Source organism: Cydia amplana, chromosome 2 (genome assembly GCF_948474715.1).
Source record: "Cydia amplana chromosome 2, ilCydAmpl1.1, whole genome shotgun sequence".
Classification (NCBI taxonomy): Eukaryota; Metazoa; Arthropoda; class Insecta; order Lepidoptera; family Tortricidae; genus Cydia; species Cydia amplana.
In genome coordinates this window covers 8,405,173-8,426,813 of record NC_086070.1, presented here as the reverse complement: position 1 = coordinate 8,426,813, position 21,641 = coordinate 8,405,173, and the positions used below count along the sequence as shown (strand labels likewise).

The 21,641-nt window shown below is 35.6% G+C and overlaps 1 protein-coding gene across 2 annotated transcripts in view; it reads right to left on the bottom strand.

Moving 5' to 3' along the window:
- Window positions 1-19,782, bottom strand: part of LOC134658242 (autophagy-related protein 16-1) — a 248,451-nt gene extending 228,669 nt beyond the window's left edge. The window contains exons 1-9 of one of the 2 annotated variants that reach the window (XM_063513856.1): window positions 19,463-19,782; window positions 18,838-18,948; window positions 17,202-17,367; window positions 15,309-15,471; window positions 12,887-12,975; window positions 12,319-12,369; window positions 9,126-9,285; window positions 8,108-8,213; window positions 6,681-6,826 (exon numbers count right to left, since the gene is read on the bottom strand). In XM_063513856.1, coding sequence (XP_063369926.1) covers window positions 6,681-6,826; window positions 8,108-8,213; window positions 9,126-9,285; window positions 12,319-12,369; window positions 12,887-12,975; window positions 15,309-15,471; window positions 17,202-17,367; window positions 18,838-18,948; window positions 19,463-19,556 — 1,086 coding nt within the window. In that variant the 5' untranslated portion in view covers window positions 19,557-19,782. The remainder of the gene's footprint in view (window positions 1-6,680; window positions 6,827-8,107; window positions 8,214-9,125; window positions 9,286-12,318; window positions 12,370-12,886; window positions 12,976-15,308; window positions 15,472-17,201; window positions 17,368-18,837; window positions 18,949-19,462) is intronic. The other variant, XM_063513862.1, reaches the window with a different exon arrangement.
- Window positions 19,783-21,641: the final 1,859 nt, after the last annotated feature.

Sequence of the window (21,641 nt, the reverse complement as noted above, 5' to 3'; positions counted from 1 at the left end):
AGTGCATCTTGTGCGAATTATCTTAGAGTAGGTTAATCAATTAAATAATTACCTAGAATAAGTAGATAATAATATGCACATAATGCAGAACGATATCATAAATGATAAATATTACATTAAATATATATTCTTAGCCTAAGTAATCTCGTTAGTTTTTATATTAATATAACATTGAAATAGCCATCCAGGCAATGTCCAATGTCATGCAATCTCATAAAAATTATGTAAGAATATCAGAAGACTGTCATAAATCATTGCATTACTTGAAGCATATATTACATGATAGATTGACACGAAGGCATGAAGTAGATAAGCATCGTTTGACAGGCGTATAATTTAAATAGTAGTGACAAACAAAATCAGCATATACTTCGCCCACGCCGCCGCTTCCAGTATTTTTTACGCCGATCGGTCGACGAATGGGCGGACGGACCCTCCAATTTGTTGATGTTCAGGTCCTGAGTATGATTGCACAAGGATTCGTGATGATTCGCATTCAGAACCACTCAGGTGGGCGGCACGTGAACGACATCTGTGATGGTTATTGAACCCCGTATTATCATTACAATGTACATAATAATTTACCTCTGACTGACAGTTTGATGTATTTATGAGATAAGAGATTGGAATAATGGTATGTTATGAGTACTTACAAATATTAAGATAAGACACAACTTGTTTCATACCACTAAAAGAATACCATTGTTTCATTTGCGATTATTTATTGATGGCTTACGTCATTGTGACTACTCTATCTATCCTAACTTTTTTGAGGATGGGAATATAGGCATAAGGCATAAGTACTGTTTATTCGCAGTTTAATTTATTTAAAAAAATGTATTTATAGATGCATAATTTTGGTCTAATATGAGGACAATATAAGGGTAGAAAAGTAGTTCCTTAAAAACTATTTTCCCTCCTAAATGGCAACAACACACGCCTTATTGAGCTTACTGTGGGATTAGGCCATAATACTTATTTATAAAATTGTGTAAAATTAAATGGCTGCATAAGTATCAAAATGTATTTTTATTATAATTGTTGAGTAAGCAAACACGTCGGAAGTGATCAGACGGGATCACGACGAGCCGAGCGACGCGCTAACAATCCGTTAATAGAGGATCGTGTTCGTGACCCCGCCTCCTAACACTATCATTGTCTGATATTACCATGCTTGTTAGGGTTCTATGGTTTACAGTGATAAAACTAAACGTTTAGATTCATATGACAGATATGAGTCTCACTAAAATGTGGAGAAAACGTCAATACCTTGGCTTTGGCAAAGAAAATGTACTTCCTATAAGGTCAATACGTAATTTCCAAAATAGACCTGTGTAGACACGCAATTATTTTATATCATGGTAAAACTACGTGAGACTAACAGAAAAATGGGGTCAAATACAAAAACAGCTTTTTTCGGAACAGAAAATTTACTACTTACAGAATTTTAAAAATATCCTTTTTAAATCGATTAAGGTGGTTCGTTTTCCATACAAAAAACAATTGCGTTTTGTTGTGTCATCCGCGATATAAAAAACCGGCCAAGTGCGAGTCGGACTCGCGTTCCAAGGGTTCCGTACATTACATAATTTTTAACAATATCAAAAACTAATTAAGCCCGATTCAAGCTTGAATGCACAGTTCTAATAGGTTTTCCTGTTATCTATAGGTAAAGAACTATTATGTGTATTTTTTTCATAATTTTAAATCCAGTAGTTTCGGAGATAAGGGTGGGGGAAAGGTAATTTTTTGCCTATTTTCTTGAATTACTCTTAAATTGTTTATCCTAAAATTATAAAAAAATATATATTTGAGATTCTCATAACGAGCTCTTTCATTTGATATATAACATGATATACATGTAGTTTGAGCAACTGTTTTTTTTAGTTTTCTCATTTACCCCCCAAAAGTTGCCTCCATGTGTAAAATTCATTTGTTTTCGTTACATGTGGTCACAAACTTAAATATGTCCACCAAATTTCAACTTAATTGGGCCAGTAGTTTCGGAGAAAATAGGCTGTGACCAGGGATCGGAACCGGTTTTTTGCAAAAACTTAGAAATAACCATATTTTTCGAATTATTTTATACTCGAAACGTAGGACTCAGTTGTGTTTTTATGTTACGACTTCGTATTATTAGATTGCCCAATTAGAAATGAAGTAATTAGCAAAGAACGAAAAAATACCATTTCCGTTCCCATACAAAAAATACCGGTATCCGATCCCTGGCTGTGACAGACGGACGGACAGACAGATACACGAGTGATCCTATAAGGGTTCCGTTTTTTCCTTTTGAGGTACGGAACCCTAAAAACGAATTGATTTAGGTATCTTCCCCTCATTCTTAATGGTGTATTTAGTTCTCTTTACGTTTACGGTGAAACACACGTAACGTACATATAAACCCTTCCTTTGAATTTTTCTGGTTTTCATTTTTTTATTTAAGTTGATCGATTTTTGGTCAAACACGGAACCCTAAAATGCAAAATTTGGTCAATAACCGTTGCTCAACTCGCTATTTTTTTTAAAGTCTAGCGAAAAGCATGAAATCAGAACATAGATTAGATTTCTTTTCTTTGTGTTAGCTATGTACAGGGCGGGCTGCGATGTTTTTTGATAGAAGACAATAACCTTGATGTTTTATCAATAGCTTTGTGTAATGATAAATTATTTATTTTATTACGGGTTATTCCGTAAATGGGATAATTTCGAAACATTGGATTTTTTTCTAAATTAAGCGACGTTGATACATTAGCAACATTATAACTGATATCCAGAATTAGGAAGAGTAAACTCGCAGCAGTTTGATAAGTTTTTTTGTATCAGGCGTAGGTATTTATGAAAAATATAACTGAGAAGGAAGCCGCTTCAATTAAAGTAACTATACGAGTATAACATAAAACATACAATTTACAAGAAAAAAATTTTTTCTCAAACATGCAATGAAATGTTGTCGCTCCGGGTGTTATATCAGGCTTCGAAGTATCACGTTTAGGGCGGAGCAACTCCAGAGAACCGTAAAGGAATTTCATACGAAATTGAAGGCCTAGGCCGGGAAGTAATTTTTTTTTAAATTCTAATGTAAACATGGGGTCTGTGTCCATGAACAGGCTAAACAGCCGAATTATATATTTTTTTAAATATTTTTAGTGACTGAATGGTTATCGGACCAAAATATCCGTGTTAACACCTGTTATACACGAACGTACTGATATTAAGAATACGAATCTGTATGATTCAATGTGTTGATGAATAAATTTAAAATTTTGTCTATACGTAAGTCACCAGAGACCATAGACAATATTTAAAATCCTCTGCATTTATTTTATTTATAGAAATTGAGATTCTTATTATCAGATTGTGTATAATGGCCCTAATAAGGTCTATTCGAACATTACACACGCGAAATACGGACGACTTCCGTAAAAAAAAAAACAATTATGGAGGGATTGGAAGGAAAATTAAAAAACTTTTGTTGTGAAGTTGGATTTTTATTATAAAGATTATAAATTTGTTTTTTTTTGTGGTGTATTTTTTTATTTCATTGCATGTTTGAGAAAAACACTATACATGCCTAGCCGTGAAAAGGTCTTGCCGGCTTCGTATCACTATCCGGCCTCCCTACGGTCGGCCGGCTATACCTACTCACCCGGCAAGCCCTTCTTTCCCGGCGTCTGCAGTAATGTACTATTCTCAAAAATGGACGGCAAAGTCTAGTTTATGGTCATTCAAAAAATTAAAAAGTTAAAAACATTGCAGTCTCGATTTCGGGACTGAAATGTTGCATACAAATCCCATTATTTAACGAGTTCCAAACTTTTTAAAACTTTAAATGGCCATATCAAACGAAGGCATAGGTCCATTAAACAGCCAAACAGATGATCAGCACTTATTATTATAATGTTGGTACCGCGACTATTTAGGTGTCTCAAATACGTTGGCGTATTTTAAGCAGAAAAATATACTTTTTTTTTTGAAGGCGGCAAGCAAATCTTTTTAATGGTTTTACTTTTTTCTGTGAAAATTTGAACGTTGCTTCTGTAAAATATTTCTATTTCTTGCACCATTTTTGAGAAAAGCACTATATATGACTCGGCTGGAAGGCTACTTGCTGGCTTCGGAATCAATTAAACGGACTCCCAAGGTCGTCCGTTTAAAACGAATCCTCAGCCTGCAAGTAGCTACTTCCGAACCTCGACAATAATGTACTATTATACAATTAGATGTAGGTATATTATCGGACATGTTGCACGCCACGACAAAGAAAGGTGGACTAAAAGAATCTCAACATGGGTTCCCCCCCCCCCTCCCCCGGTAAAAGAAAAAGAGGTCACCCTTTAGAAAGATAGGCGGACGAACTTACAAAGTTTACAAACGACGACTGGACATAAATAGCCCAAGATAGGAAAAAGTGGAGAGAAATGGAGGAGGCCTATACTCGTCGAGAGGTCTTTAATAATAATAAAAATTAAAAAGTTAAAAAAATAAATAATAATAATCAAATTCTATATCAATAATAATTGCATAATTGTAAAATGTATAATTTAAATTTAATTGTATTGTATATATTACAATGTATTATTAAAGAAATAAAAGGCTTAAATAAAAATAAATATTAGCTTTTATTTTATTAAGGTAAGGAACCCGCTCAGGCCGCGTAAGGAAGACGCTCAGAATAGAACTGCCTGGAGACTCAAACTAAGAAAAGCCGACCCCGTATAGCGGGAAAAGGCGAGGAGGAAGAAGATTTTATTTTTATGGTATTATAAAAGATAGGAGCGAAAAACGTAAGTCCATACAAATTTTGAAATGCTCCTAACTCTTATAATAATGATAAAAATAAGTACCTATCTTTGCACTGCACCTGGAATGGCTAGACATCAATAATAAGTAGATTAGCCTCCGTTTTGTTTAGTAACTTTTCGTGTTAAATTCTGTAATTTAACTTCGAATCATGTGTAGTGTATAGTTCGTTCCCACAATAGGGTTATTATAAAAGTTCAGCATCTAAAAGCAGAAATGAAAGAGAAATGGAATTATCACATATCAATCAACGATATTTTAGATTCTGCAGACGTATACATAGGTACGAAAAATATAGAGATATCTCGCTCTCTCTTTCTTTCTCTTAGAGTTTATCTCCGATGCTTCCTCGGCGACTGCGTCGGCCCAGGCTCTGATTTCCAATTTTGTCTCCTCCGCTTCGCATGGCTTCATCCTTTTTTGAGGGTGAATCTACTTTTCCTGTCAATCGTTGTTATGGTTATGGTCTTCTGGGCCACCCTTAACCCTTAAATACATCATTCGTATACAATACATTTTTCGTTTTGCCCGAAATTAATATATATATCACATAATTGTTTGCCGTTTCTAGGAAAAATAGTAAAAAAAATTATATCATCGATTTTCACTGGGAAATCAGTGTTAAAAGTTGCATAGTCTAAATCATATTTTTGGAAATATATAGCTATTAGGAAAAATCTTAACTGCCAACAGAAAGGTACACTATTTGTGATGTTCCTATGATAAAATTTGTAAATATAAAATAATTACAAACCCCGAAAAATCTGCCCAAAATCACATACTAAAAATCATCAACTTCCAGGTTTTTCCAAGTTTTCCGACATTTCGTCTATAAACAAATGTAACTTTTATAAATTAAAATATTGCGTAAATTTATGTAATAATTCGGAAAATTTATTAGTTTTACTATTGAAATAATATACAAGAACAAATAGAATTTGTTTAATAATGCATAACATTTGATGTTTATGTTGTGTGTATAAATGCATCACTATGCATTTAAGGGTTAAAACCCTGTTTGTGTAATTAAATGTGTGTACAAAACGCGGCGCGAGAGTTTAAAGTGTTAAACTAAACATGTATTTTATAAAATGTAGCTATAATGATTTTCCACAATGGGCCATCCATTAAGCACTCTAATAGATATTTGTACAACATTCCTAATAACAAACTATCCTATATACTATTGTGGCCTGACTGACGAGACAGAAAAACAACAACAAATAGTTGATCCACCCTTGAAAGAATAGAATAGTGTAGATACTCGTAAAAGTTTTACCTGCTGACTCCATTACAAAAAAAACACAGATTTCGTGCCTCACACGACTATCGAGCACATTGGAAATGAATCTACTTACGGAATTCGAAAAAATATTGTCGTTCTGACTTTTTGACTTTTTTCAAAAAGGTTAGGCTACAGGGCCAACCCTTAACCCGATCGTCTTTGTTTTAGGCTCAAATTGTAGCTGACTAAATTGTCCAAAGGAGTTTTACTCAAATTTTTGATATCATACTTCGTTTCCAACATATGGAGCGCCAAAATCAAAAATTCTGAAAAAAAACGTTTTTTTTTGTTTCACTATTTCGGCCATAACTTTTTCGTTTTTGACTTTCTCGAAAAATTCTTTTTGCACCTTACAGCTCTCATGAATACGCGTCTTTTCAGCCTTTTTTGAATATAATACTTATCTTCACAACTCTCCGAGAGTATAAGGGGTGATCCCCTTATAATACTTATCTTCACAACTCTCAGAGATTATACTCTCGGGGATCACACTTTTTCGTGAAATCGGAACCTACACTGGAGCGAACGAAAAGACATTTCCAATGTCAAAATAAAGTGAGGTTAGACATTATGTATTATATTGATCACTCACCCTTAGCCTCTGGTCGGCGACGGTCCACACGCGGCTCGCGAAGTCGTTGGAAGCGCCCACGAGGTACGCCCCGGTAGAGTCGAAGTCGACGGACATGACCCCTGCATTGGAGCCGACTAGCGTGCCTTTGTTCTCCACCGTGCCCACTGCCCATGCAATAACACTACTTTTAATATGATAAAACGAAATACACACGGTTGGCAAAATTATTAGAGCAGAGACCGGTAAATTAGAGATGCCGCGAATAGCGGTTTTGGCCGAATACCGAATATTTGGCGACCGAATATTCGGCATGACATGCAAACATTTTGAGTCACAATTATTATGAAAACTGATCGCCAACAAAGCTCAGTGTTAGATGACGTTAGCTAAGATATATTTTTGTTGAACATCATTAATGAATAGAGTCAAACAAATCGTCACTCATGATAAAAATAAAATGTTTTTTAATCAACAAATGCTCAAAAAAGGGTCTTCGTATTTAACAACTTTCCAAGAACACATTCTAAATATACCTACATAGTTTTTGGTTATTTTTATTGTGCAATTTTTCTTTAGAAGTAGGTGCAACAGATATTCGGTATTCGGCCGAATAGTAGGTAACATTCGGCTGGATACCGAATATTCGGCAAAGTGGCCGAATAGGCCGAATACCGAATAGTTGCCGAATATTCGTGGCATCCCTACGGTAAATCCTGGCGGAGTTAGAACTGATATGATACATTTCTTAAACATGTGCCTCCCTACGAAAACGTTATCTGAAAAGCTATAGGTTGGTAACTATTAAACTTGCAAAGTCAAGTTCAGCACTGTTTGACATTGTCATACTGTATTCTACGCAATACGACAGTAACGTTCTGATCACGCTTTTGTTGAACTAGTTGAAATCACATATGGCCCTAGCTAGTGAAAAGGGATAAAACTCTCGCGCAGCTCATGTGTAAGGTGTCAGGCATAAGTTCCACATTCATTACACCAGCTTATATGCACAGTTATTTTTTAAAGGCACAATTATAGTCTGTCAAGCTACTTCCGTCTATAGAAAAAAGCGGCAAATTCAAAAAAATGTAGGCGTGAAGGTTATCGTCCCATATAAAATTTGAATTTCGCGCCTTTTTCTACTGACAAAGTTTTTTGACCGGCTATATTATATTGAGTGAACAAATATTGAAGGGTACTGAATGGCGGAATAAGTTGTGCCTTAACTTTTTTATGTGAAGTTTTTGATGTGAAGGTTCGATTTGAGTGATGCTTGATGCTTACATAATGATTACCTTATTTCCTCGCATATTTGGAGAAAAGCCCTATAACTACCTATATTCCTCGGCAGGAATAGCAATTCGTGGATTCTCTCGAAAATCAAAACTCATCCACGAATTGTCTTATCCCTGCCTCTGCAGCCTCATAATAGTGTACAATACACTCACTTTTCGACAAGTCCCATAATTTGACTTTTCTATCCGCTCCTCCTGTTGCTAACGTTCGTTCCGTTGGGCTCCACTTTACCGCATTCACATCTCCTTCATGCGCCTCCTAAAATGTCGATTACCAAATGATAAGGCGCCTTAAGAAATAGTACCTACATCAAAAGAATTTACTGAAGATTTGTTTTTATAAAATAAATATCGCCAAATTGAAAGGTAAATATGAATAGCAGTGACGCGACGCCAAAAACATAGGAAAGCCGTAAAAGAAGAGAGCGAGAGAGAAAAGTGTGATTATTATTATATTTATAAGCCTTTGTTGTATCTAATTTACTGTGTAACTATGTTTCTCGTGTTTTTATTTCCATGTGCAATAAAGTATATACATACATACATACATATAAGCCTTTTAGGGATAAATTCGCTATTGTGATATATATGATATTTCGCTATATATGATATTTTTTACTTTGTTTTGTCTGTTTTGTGTATACTTGTCTATATGCAATAAAGTGACATACACTTACATACAAACATAAGCAAATATCGTCGTTATTACCTATATAATGCCATACCAAACCAATGCTATTTATTAATCACGAGGCCACCACCACCAATCAAAAAATTATTGTTTTATGTAGTACCCAACCGGAATATGAGAACTGTAGCAATAATTGAAATAATGATACATATATTCAAATGTTAGTATATATTGATTACTGTTGTAAATTCCAACATGGAGCCTTAAAGGCTTAAGGTGTAAACACTCACGAGACGATTCTATAACAAGTTACTTTAATGTTGCAAAAAATCATTTTGACCGTCTTTGAGTCGTGAAAACTCAAGAGTCTTTATACTCTTTATGCTTTGCGGCATTTAGACTCAAAAATTAGCTTTTATTCATAACGCACATGTGATGATTTAAAGCGCAAGACGAAAACTAGAAATGTATGAAATCAACCAAGTCATTTTCACCTTACCGCACCAATATGGTCATAAAAACAAATTAGATGCAACTTACGAATCGTAAAGCAACTTTGGTCGGCAAAGTTGTGGCATAAAACGGCATAGAATCCAAGAGTTTATCTTCCGCCGAACTCCCCGCCGATCCGATGCTGCCTCGACTGCCACCTTCTCTGGCCGCTTCTTCCAACTCTCTCCGTACCCTGTCGCTCTTTTTTCTGAAAAAGACGATAAAAAAATTAGAAAGAAATTAATATCAAAAATTTACGACAGTTCGTCGACTTAGCAGAAACATGTGGAGTATGGTTATTTCCGGTGATGCTCCTTACTGAAAGCAAATGAATTGATCATAGCAACATGCTAACCTTAAAAATAAGTATATGAAGAAAATAAAAATAACACACCACAGACAGTTTCGTTCACGATCTTACAATTTGCAAAGAAGAAAATAGCACCGAAGTGAAATAAGTATTTATGAAATGAAATTATAGAAATATTGACGTAAACTTTACACACACTATCCCTATTATAGAAACTGATAAGAACAACAAAGAAATCTAGTTTGTACACATTATGGTGCTGGCCATTTTTAAGTTACCTGAAATTCCAACAATGTGTGAACATTGAATGCATGTCTGTTGTGAAACTACTGACTGCAAAATTAATGTTCACAGTGTATATACATGTATACGCGATTAATACGAATACCCAAATGTTTACCTACTGTAGATAATAACTGGTGCGTCTATGAATTCTTTTTTAACATACCTAGTTATCAGGGAAAAATACGTGAAAACGTGGTTTCGTAAGTAGGTATTATGTACAATCGAGATAAAATAGCATAATGCATGTTTGAATTATCTCAAACTAGATATTATTTCGATACCTGCATGTTACCTTTACACCTTTTTTGACATACAATTGTGCATTTAGCAAAACGAAACTCAACGTGTATGTATGTCAATTGTCAACGTTCGCATAAACGAGTTTTTTCAGTAATGTAATGAACATTCACATAAATAACTATGAATAAAAAATAGTTCAGCGGATCTTGAAATCAATACGTAGGTACGAATAGAAATCGACCAACTTACGTACATTAATTACATTATTCATGTATTTCCATACTGCGAATAATTATATTCTAGAAAATTGATTATATTCTTAAGGGGAGGCTAACGCAAAATTGTAGTTTTTACATTGAACTGTTACACGTTTTAATCAAATTAAAGTTTTAATCAAATGCCATAAACGAAAGATTAAATAAAATATCAATAAATTTCGATCACTTTCAGTATTATATCGTAACCATGCATGCAATGGCAATTTACTTTTAGTATAGAACAGCTAGTGATACGAGTACCTACTTATAGCTGAGCGATGTCACAATCAAAATTTTAAACAGAAATATTTTTTAGAGTAATTGAGATACAACGATAAACCCTTTTTGTTCCGCGCCATATCACTAACTTAGTTTGGTCACCTTTATAGTAAATGAATTTCATGCTAAAATGCAATAGGTATCCAGTTTCATGCTCAACTTCAACAAAATCCAACAGCCCGTCATGCAAACTTAAGTAAAACAATGTGTGTGCCTAAATCGTATATGTATAAGCATAGTTTTACATAGTGAACATGGATTTAAACTGGTGAAAGATAACAATCGCAAACAGGGTATTAGTAACCTAACCATATATTTTTACATGTCTCTATGTTTTTTTATACACCTAAAATATATTGCATGGCTAGACATAATATCCTGCAATAATATGTTACTCTTCGAAGGCCACAAAAATATAGCTGGTAAACCAAATCTTGTCAGTAAAAAAGACGCGAAATTCAAATTTTCTATGGGACGATATCCCTTCGCGCCTACATTTTTCAAATTTGCCGCCTTTTTTTTACTGTCAAGATCTGGTTGACCAAGTATATGTGACCTGCTTTTGTGGCTTTACAAATAAGATAGTATCCGATATTTTTGCGGCCTTGAATTGTGTAACATATTATTGTAACATACTTATAATATAAACTAATTATAAAAACAATACTTAGGCAAGTACATTATATTATAAACCGCTTATATTACCCCAATTGAGATGAAAACCCGTTTAATGTTTATAATCAGATAGTCACAATTTGATTTAGATGTATTTATATTGTGGTTTTGTCAATAAGTTTTCGGTAGGTACCTACGTAGGTATTACATCGCTTAAGCATCGATAAATAAAAATATATTGATACCAATGTATAAGACCGGATCCTATATTGCATAAGACCTTCCTAAACAAAGTATAGACAAACCAAATTTGTCTGAAAAAAGGCGCGACATTCAAAATTACTATGGGAGAACAAACTTGCGCACCTACTTGCGGTTTGCCAGATTATAATTACCTGATATTTGTATTACTTCGCGCCTCGTGGTGGCTACAGCAATTTGTTGCACCCAACTCATTCACAATTCTTAATGACCTGGTGAAATGTGGTCAACACGCGTCTTTCAAATCAATTCAATTACTGCAATTTAAATTGCTCTCAACTAATTTCTATTAGGTGTACGAAGCTGTAACGGTCATACTGTCACTGACTAGATTTTTTTTATTTAAATGCGGTCATACAGGCATATAATTTAAAAAAATGTGTAGCTATATTTTTCCTATAGCTTGGGTACGGTGATAGCTGTCATCTCCATAAAATTTATAACCTGAAAACGCAAAATTGTATCGAGATGTCAGCTTCCGCCGTACCTAAGCTATGTGAAAAATACAATATCTATATTGTTTTAAAGTTTCGCGATTTCTATAATAATTCGTAACTCACTTGTTTACGCATAATATAAGACTCATCACCTCTTCTGTTTTTTATAAGTAGGTACATACTATTTACTACTGTACTACTGCTTATTCTAAGAAAATAGGCCAGTGTAAACTGGCGGCATAAAACAACCTAATCGCATATACAAATATATCTTTAAATTGCTTTCTTTCTTTTTCATACACAATTAAGTCCCATTTTAGTTTTGATTTTACAATGTTGGATTAATAATTGTGACAAAAACAGTGATAATGAGAGAAATTAAAACAGTACATATAATGTATAACCAATTAGATGTACATACATAAATTGAAAATGAGTCAGTTTCAGAGTGCAGTTAAGACATAAATGGGCCACTTCATGAAGAGGTATATGTTCAATTATGAACGCCACAATGCCTTCAAACCACCACATCTGCATTCACATTATGCCAAACTCACCCGAAACTAACTCTACCAAACGTGTTGATGAGAAACGCGGTAGGGCTTGACCTGTTGAAGAAATTAAACAAAAAGAAGCAAAAACAAAATCATAAATAAAATGCAAGCTTTCTAAGCCGCATGGCACACACGACCCACTCTAATCACAACACGAGAGCACAAATAGACTAGTCAATGTGCATTCTGCAAAGTGGCAACGTGTGATTTAGCACAAATGACAAGGAGTTGTGATGTCTCTAACACTTCATTCAGTTACATTTTAGACAAGCTAAATAAAACATTACAAGCATACAGTCTACGGTGCATTGTACAATAATCTATAACAGCAGCAACATACAGTTAAATTAATATCGCTTAAACTATTCACAAGCGCATTGACTTTGCTATAGACCAAATGCCCCACACAATAATGTCACAATTACTGATTTGATACACCGCACATCGGTACATCTGATGTAGGCGATAACGTGTTGTCAAAATCTTACCAACTGCAAGTAAAAGTCATGCTTAACTAACAATTTTCAGTAAGTTATAAAAGAAATCTAAGATAAGTTATTAAACATCTTACTTGAGAAAATGCTCGTTCTCTTCGTTCATTTTATCGGCATCTTTTGATTTGTATTTGATGAGTCTTTCAACGAGCGTCCGATTTTCGTCCTGAAAGTAATAATGTAATTCACTATAAACACGTTTCTAAAAATACCAGTACCACAACAAAAGTATCAACAATGATAGGTACCCGACCAAGGAAAACTTTCTTCATAATTTATTAACTCGGCGGTGATTTTTCACTACACAGACTTAAATCTTATTTAGCTGTAATATACTTGTTTCACTAGAGGTAGATTACAATGTGAGAATTTGTAATTCTACGATTTTCACAGCAAGACTGTCCCAAGCTCACTTTTCGCGAAATAACTATTTTCACCAAACGAGCCACGAGGCCAGGCGCACTCGGATACAGATTTCGGACTAGACTGACCAGGCAATGTTGGTCTCGGTTTTGGCATGAACTTGTTTATTCATTGTGCACAAGGGCAGCCACATAAAGTCATGCAATATAGGGTGTTTATTTTTACGCCGTCATAAATAGGATTTAAAATAGGACTGCGATGTACGCTTTTTCTTATTGCAAAACGATGCACAATAACTCATTCAATCTAATTGTTTGATGTAGGATGTAGGTAACTATTTTTAAGGAGACAAGAAAATTGCCAACGTTCTAAAACTGCCACTACTAGTAGTTACGTTTCGTAGCTATTTATCTACTTATCAATAATATTTAATGAGTTTAAATAAACCTAACCTATATATAACTTAAATAATTGATAGAAACAATATCGGAATCGCGCTGGATATCAAACAAAAATAAGTTGGCAAACTGCCAAGTTTTAAATGATGCTATAAAATTTTAAAGTTCCAGCGAAATAAAATGAAATGTTAGTTTAGAATTACTAGGCCAAAAATACAATACTTTGTGTAAACAAAAACGGAATTGGAGCTTACGTAGTTGACTATTCAACTCAAAATTGTGTGCCCACGTACACGTAGAATTGGGACAGAGAATCAAATGTAACGTTGTACCTACAACTTGTACAGGTATTTTGTTTATCAAATACCCAGCACACAAAACTGTTTGGGTCGATTTTTATTTTGTTGTAGATTTTAAATTTTTGTCAATTTTGATAAAAAATGGTGGATATAGATTGAGTTCCCTATTCTGTAAAATATAAGCGCAAATACACCGTATGTCCTACAAATTTTTCCACTGTGTTACAAATGGACGGAACTTTCGTAACTTACGGAAATTTACATAGATTTTTTTGTCACAAATTGGGACTTCGTGTTTATTCCGAACAGAATGAGGAGCTGTTCAAACGTACCAAATTTTGTCAATATCTCACAAAAACATCTACAAAAAAACGGCCCATTTGCGAATTAGTTTAGCGTGTGGAATTTCAGTCACTGGATATAACAAAAAAGTAAGTAGTTGGTAGATATTGTGGTTAGGTTAGGTTAGTGGCTCTGTTTCTGTTATAATATGTAAAAACTGTTAGAATTAGAAAATGATTTGCGACTTAAGCATATTTATATTCATGTTTAAAATATAAGTAACAAGTTAATAACGTATTGATCAGAAGAAGTCTTACCCAGTTGTTGTGCTTTGCATATTACATTTATCTTTCGTCAGGTGACAAGCAAAAGTCACTAAGTACCACCACAAGTTCATAGCCATAGTGAACCATATTAGGTTGATTTTTGTTTAAATATTTTATAGTAATTAGTGCCCACGCCAATTACTGGAATTAGTTGCCAAGCGGACCCCAGGCTCTCATGAGCCGTGGCAAAATGCCGGGACAACGCGAGGAAGAATTTAATAGTAATTAGTGACTTCTGCTTGTCACCTGACGCTTTATAAAATAATTTAATATCTTGTCAGCCAAGTCTGGTAGAGGCAAAAGCTGAGAAAATTTGCTAGCTGACTAATTTAATTTAAACTAAGACTACATCACACACACCACCGGTTTTCTGTGATCACCATACATAATTTACCAGCTGGCTCAATCCGAGCAGAGACTAGTAAATAAAGAAGACTAACAACCCATATACAACGCCGTGAGTATCACCGCCGCCATCTAGTGATGACATGTTTTTGTTAGTTTTATCCCCCAATTTTACGCTTTGAAGTCATAAATAGCAGTATGTGATAAAATATCTTACATATATAGCTAGAATGAAAAAATAAATTAGTAAATGCCGCCTTCAACAATGAGGGGCGTACGGTAAATATTGTTTTGTAACGGGACTGTCCCTCAGGAAAATTTGCTACCTATAGTTATCTGATTCGAGCAAGTATGACGCCTCAACCACGAGACTCATGCTCTGAGCTCAAGAGATGTGTGTTTCCTCAACTTGATCTACTTTTGGCTGCCTGTATGATAATTTTAAATAATTTTCTATATTAATGTAAATCTGATAAATCAACATACCTGTGCTTTCCTCAATTTCTCTTCTATAGCTGCAAACGCGATTTGTAAGGCTTGGTGCTCGTCTCTCAGTACAGTATTTAGTCCTTCTAATTCAGTCATGTTGTTTTCATAAAGTTGAATCTCGGCACGAAGAGAAGCTATCAAGGCAGTGTTTTCTGAAATACTGGAGAGGACAATAATGTTACTTACTGTTTCCAGCGTAGTATAACAAATCCAATTTAAACCAAATTTCAATTGCTTGTCGTAAAAAAATTAACAAAATCGTACTTGGACAGGAAAATGCTCTAGTGCAGAAACATCATTTTCTGCACACTTCCACAGAATAAATAATAGTACTAAGTACAGAAGACTCACTCTCTAACAAAACGCGTCTGTTACGATCAGCACAGATATGGCCGCTAGGTGGCGACAGCGCCACGCGCGGCTTATGGCTTTCCCCAAAATTGGGGCCGGAACTGATGTACTTTTAGCTACCTGTAGCAAATCGACGAAATCGCGGAGTGAGACACGCCTGACACTTCTTAGAACAACAATGACCCTCTTTCAGAGCATGAGAAATGAAAAATATTTTATATAAAGTAGGTAGGTATGTTACAATTAGGGCTCCCGATATCCGTGCTACCCGCCAACCCGTGCGTCCGTGTTCTTAGCCCCGGCGGTGCTAAGCGTCCGAACTACCCGAACCCGTCGAAGTCCGTTCCCGTGTAATCCGTTCCCCCGTGTAGTGCGTTCGGATCCGGATCTCGGCTCCGTTCGGGTATTCAATACACGGCGCCGACGGACCGAGTGGACCGACCCACGTGTGCCGGTTTGAGTTGAAAGAAATAAGTACCTATCATTAATTCATTATAAAATGTTAAAAATTATGCGTACGCATAGGGGTACTTAGGTACTTAAATATATATGAATCAATGTCGAGTTATATTTTTTGCATCGGCTAAATTTATAATGATTATATTCGAGTAAGGGCGTTATTGAATACAAAACTAGTACCTACAGTATTCTTGTAGTAGTTTAATTACTAATTTTGAAATTAGGTCCATTAGCGGCATTAAGTCAGCCTGTTGTACCTACTCTTTTTTTCTTTTTTATGTGCAATAAAGTTTAAAAATAAATAAATGAATTACTTTAGATGCTGTAATTTAAACCTTTTTTTTGCGTGCCTCTAAATTTGTCCATGAGGTTTATATTAAATATTTATTTTTCGTTCTTGAGACTAATTTTCGTTCTTCGCTCTTATAAAGAACGCGTCTGATCATCACTGTACGTCGAGAACGGGCCGGACCCGCGTGTAATTAATATCCGTGGATCCGGACACACGGGTAACACGGGTACACGGACTTTAATTACACGGACCCTAATTACCCGTTCCGAACGGGCCACAAATCCGGTTTCGTGTAGCACGAGAACGGGGCCCCGGCAACGGGTGCACGAAACCTGGACGCGACCGCGAGCCCTAGTTACAATCAGCCAGTGTTTGGGTACAAAATGTTGTTTCTAATGTATGTTAAATTCAGTTCATTAGTTTAATTCTTATACAGTTTTTTATAACCGCTTAAAATCTGAGTAGGTTCAAGGACAGAAAAAAAAGATGAGTGACTAATTGATTATACTTATTCAACCCCTCTCCTTTCTCTCACCTCAAATGTCAAAAACCACAAGGGAGTCGAAGAAGCCTCAATTACTCTATGTTCAGCCACATAAGAGCACCCGATATAAACGCGGTCATGCATATGGTAGTAGAAGAAACTAACATATCACCAGTGGCAGTGTTAAATAGGCCTAAGCTTTTTTCAATGTCTGTAGGATCATTTTTCCAAGTAAGCAAGCCAGTGGGAATCGAGTTCTACAGCCATCCGACACTGCATTATACTTATATTACATCAAACTTACACAATATCCTTTGCTTGCAGCTGTTTCTCCAAGTCGTGAACTTTAGCATTTAGGTTTATAATCTGCTGAGAGCTCTCGCCGCGTCGTCGATGCAAATTTGTGAGTTCTTCTTGCTGCACCAGAATCTTCTGTTCTAAAGCTTGCACCCTCTCGTTGGTGCCACCACCTGCAAGGATTTTAGAAATTTTGTGTAAATGTTTCTTGTTTGGGAATGCTTGAATTTTGCATTAAAAGGTCAGTTTTTAGTTTCCTGAATCACTATAAAACTGTAAATAAAGGTGAAAGTAACCCTGTACGTCTCTTACATTTATATGGCTAAACTTCTAAACCTATTGGTGAAATTTAAATGCTAAGCTTTACTGAGGAGGATACTACAGAGAGAACCTTACTCGGGCAGAACCACGGGCGCCACTGAAAAATTGCACCATGAAGCACCATTTTTTATTCTGTCAAATCCTAACTAGAATGGAATATAGGTATCACAAAACATCTCCAATATTACTTAGTAGTCATATCATATACTGTTAATGATATTAATAATACGTCAATTATGAATCAGCTAATATTTACTACAGCTGATAGACATTAAAATGACCGTTGAGTTAGAGTAAGGCTGCTTACAGACGAGCGACAGTACGCGACACACTGTCGGCGACGGTCGCTGACGACCGCCTGAGTTCAAGAGATAGCACGTATTTTCTTTAAACAATAATGCATCAGCATCAAAATCGTCATTACTCATTTTGAAAAAGAAAATACGTGCTCTTTCTTGAACTACACATCGAAGACTGCGTGCTGTGACACAAGAGCGACGCCGCGACAGCTATCACCGACCGTCGCCGACAGTGGCCGACCGTCGCCGACAGTCACCGACCGTCGCCGACAGTCACCGACCGTCGCCGACAGTCACCGACCGTCGCCGATAGCCGTCGCAGGCGGTCGTCAGCGACCGTCGCCGACAGTGTGTCGCGTAATGTCGCTCGTCTGTAAGCAGCCTTAGTCTTCATGTTTTTGGTTTGACTTAAAATAATACCATTGAATGTTTTAATACCATCATGGTGACAAAGAAGAGTAGCATATGGCCCACTTAAGTTGTTGTATGAGGTTAAAAGAAAAATATATGTATATGTGAGGAAATTAAAAGACTGTCTCAGAAAAAACATGAATGACTTCTACTAACAAAACAGCTATCAAGTAAAACAACATCTTTGTTAACAGGTTAAGTTACAAATGCTAGTCTTTTAACCCGTGGAGTGCCCCACACCAAGAATAGTATGGAGTTACTATCACACGTGTCTTGTTAGGGCGCTCCACGGGTTAATTAATACAACCAGGTGTTACTTTGCAGAAATCCATATTAATTAAAACAAAAAATATTGCTATGCTAATCTGTAAAATATAAACATGCAAGTGAGTTGTTGCTTACTTGTTATGCTATATATCTTGAGTATTTTTTGCATGCAGTTATGCCTCTAAATATACCCACAGTTGCAACAAGTGTTCATAGGTTTCATTAAATATATGCCATGATTGAATATTACCCACATCCATACAACTGCATCCCATCAGAGAATAATAGCTGCAACTGTGTACTACAAAAATATTACATTATGTTAGGAAAGGAAAGAGTACGAACCTGCAGTTGATAAACCATTTTCTGATGTTGAAAACCTTATCCTCTCATTAACCAACGTTAACTGAAGATTTTCAGTCTTAAGTGTGTTGACATTGTCAAATAGACGGCTTTCTGAAAAACATTAAGTGAAGACTTTAATATAAATCAAGTTGAAACTTTCCTTTCATTGTGAAATATACAGACTAAATAAAATTGATGATGATGATGATGCATTCCTGTTATCGCTCAGACCCTCATTAGGGACATAGGGCTTGCAGAAGTATTCTCCTTTTGTCACGATCTTGCATAACTACTTCCAGCTCTTTCCAGCCGAGTACAGTTGAGCCTGCCTCCTTCTCAACTGATCGCCTCATATATTACAAGGCTTACATGGAGCACAAAAATTACAGCACACAAATTATGAATAATTTTTAAATGCTAATAAGAAAAAAGTACCTACAGAGTTCAAGCAAATAAAACAGGATGATATATATATATATATATACTCTAGCATTATGATTACATTTAAATAATGATTCTCTAAAAGCGATATTCAAGTAATGTATCACACTATCAGTATGTATCTAGAGTTATCTATTAGCGAAAGTTTAGACAAAGACAGGAGCCAAAAGGTTATGTTACTTACGAAATGTTATAACATCTTGAAAGGCTGCAGTTTGATACTTGTTTCGGGCCTGTAATTGGCTAATTATGCTATTTCTCCACTCTCCTCCTTCCATTTTTACCGAATAAAACCGTACCAAGATATCAAAACAAACATTTGTTAAGTAGCGTGTTACACAGTATAAAATGTAAATAAAACTGTATCGAGTAACGCGGAATTTTAAAATGATTTTTTACAGTGAACTAGACCAATTTATTACAATTGGTTGATTATTAAATGTGTACTACAAGTCGTAAACATCCTTTTCTAATTTTTTTCTGTAAAAATTACAATCATCTTACAATCAAGTGACACTAGTGACAGTGACATTGACAGTAGTGACAGTTAATCGAAGTATTTTTATGTCCCCTTTCTGGACAGGCTAAGAACGTAGGTCACAATGCCTATTCCAGTTAAACGCTTCACACATTTAAGGCCAGTCCATACAGGAACAGCTTTTCGTCTATAGTGTGTTAAAAGACTGTCCCATTTCAAATATAGACAGAGGGAATCATACTATCTTTGTCTTACACTAGTACTAGCACCCAAAAAAAAAGGATGAGTATAGTTTTTTTGGTTCCTATTTACTGACAAATTGGTTTGACCATCTATACCTATCTGATTAAATTGTCTGATCAAATCAGGTCAATCAGGTGGTGTGGATGCAAACGCCTATTGGGCTCGCTGATTTCGACGGGTTAGTTACCACCAAAATTTTGCTAGAGTTAAATACTTTAGGGTATGCGCGCACGGGCAACTTAGTCGCTAGGCGACTTATTTGTCTCTTACGACAAATTAATCGCCTCCTCGCCGTGATGCGCGCACGAGAGCGACAGCAACACGACTTTTTTCGAAAAATTCCCAGTAGTTAGTGGATACCAGTGGTAAAAGGTGGGAAAAAAATTCCCAATAATTACCACTGGTAACAACTTGGTGGTAACTAGTGGGAATAATCCATTTCGACAACCGATATCACCGATAACCCTGGACCCACACTCACGGAATTTTCATTCGGTGTCCGTACGGAATGACAGGTGGGAACGGGACATCGCTCTACAAATGCGTAGCGCTATCTCACTTGCACTTGCTCATGTAAATTGGCGAGATTGACGAAAATTTATTTTCTGATCAAATCAGTCGATTTGATCCAAGGCACTCTATTCGAGTAAGTATTATAGTCCGTCAACCAAATCTTGTCAGTAGCAATGTAAAGCAAACTAAAGTAGGGCAACACTCAAAGAGCAGTATTGCGCTAAGAAAAGCAGCAATGTACATCGAACCAAAAGATTTTTTTTTTCGCTGAGCGCGCCCTGCGTACGTCAATTCAAATTGTCACTCGCGGTTTATTGAAAAAATTTGGAAAAAATTTGAAACATGTACGGACAATTTAAAAGCGATGTTAAAACAATGTTAATCAAAATGATGAACAAATTAGAAGATATCAAAAACAACTCCCTATCGTAGTGCTTATATTCTCTTTGTTCCCTATCTGTCTTCTAAGTTTACTAAAATAAAATCATATCAAAATGCAGATAGTTAGATAGTGCATATATTTGTTATTTACAATATAATATGCCACTTGTTAATGTAAATTAGTGTACTCTTCTGGATGAATATGACATACCTGTCTAATTTTTTTGATTGGTATATATCACAGATCATATAATACTAGTACAAATGTGCCCATAGGTACAAATGTGCAGTAACGGAGTGCGTGAATCAAATCAGCTTGTCACTTGATTAACATAGGTAATGACAACTTTTACAAGAATAACCTGTTCCATTGCTCTCAATATTTTTGTTACATTTTTAAATAATAAGTTTATTTTTCGACTTGGTTGCGTTGTACACGTACATAAACCGCCATAGGTAAGTATTGTCTGAAGAGATACTACCTACTACGAACGCCTTATATTGGGCAAGATTTAATCCTGCAACAAACATGTATGGATTAGGTAGATATTGCGAAAGAACGGCGATATAATCAAGGCTCTTAATACTGTTTAAAAGGTTTACCTTTGTAAATAGTCACAACTGATTGCTGTAAATATTAGACATGTGGGCCTATGGACGGTTTCCAGGACACAATTTATGGTCTTGTTGGATAGATGTAGGCATACGTTTTAATTTTATTTATGCCTTTTAACCCTAAAACAAAAAA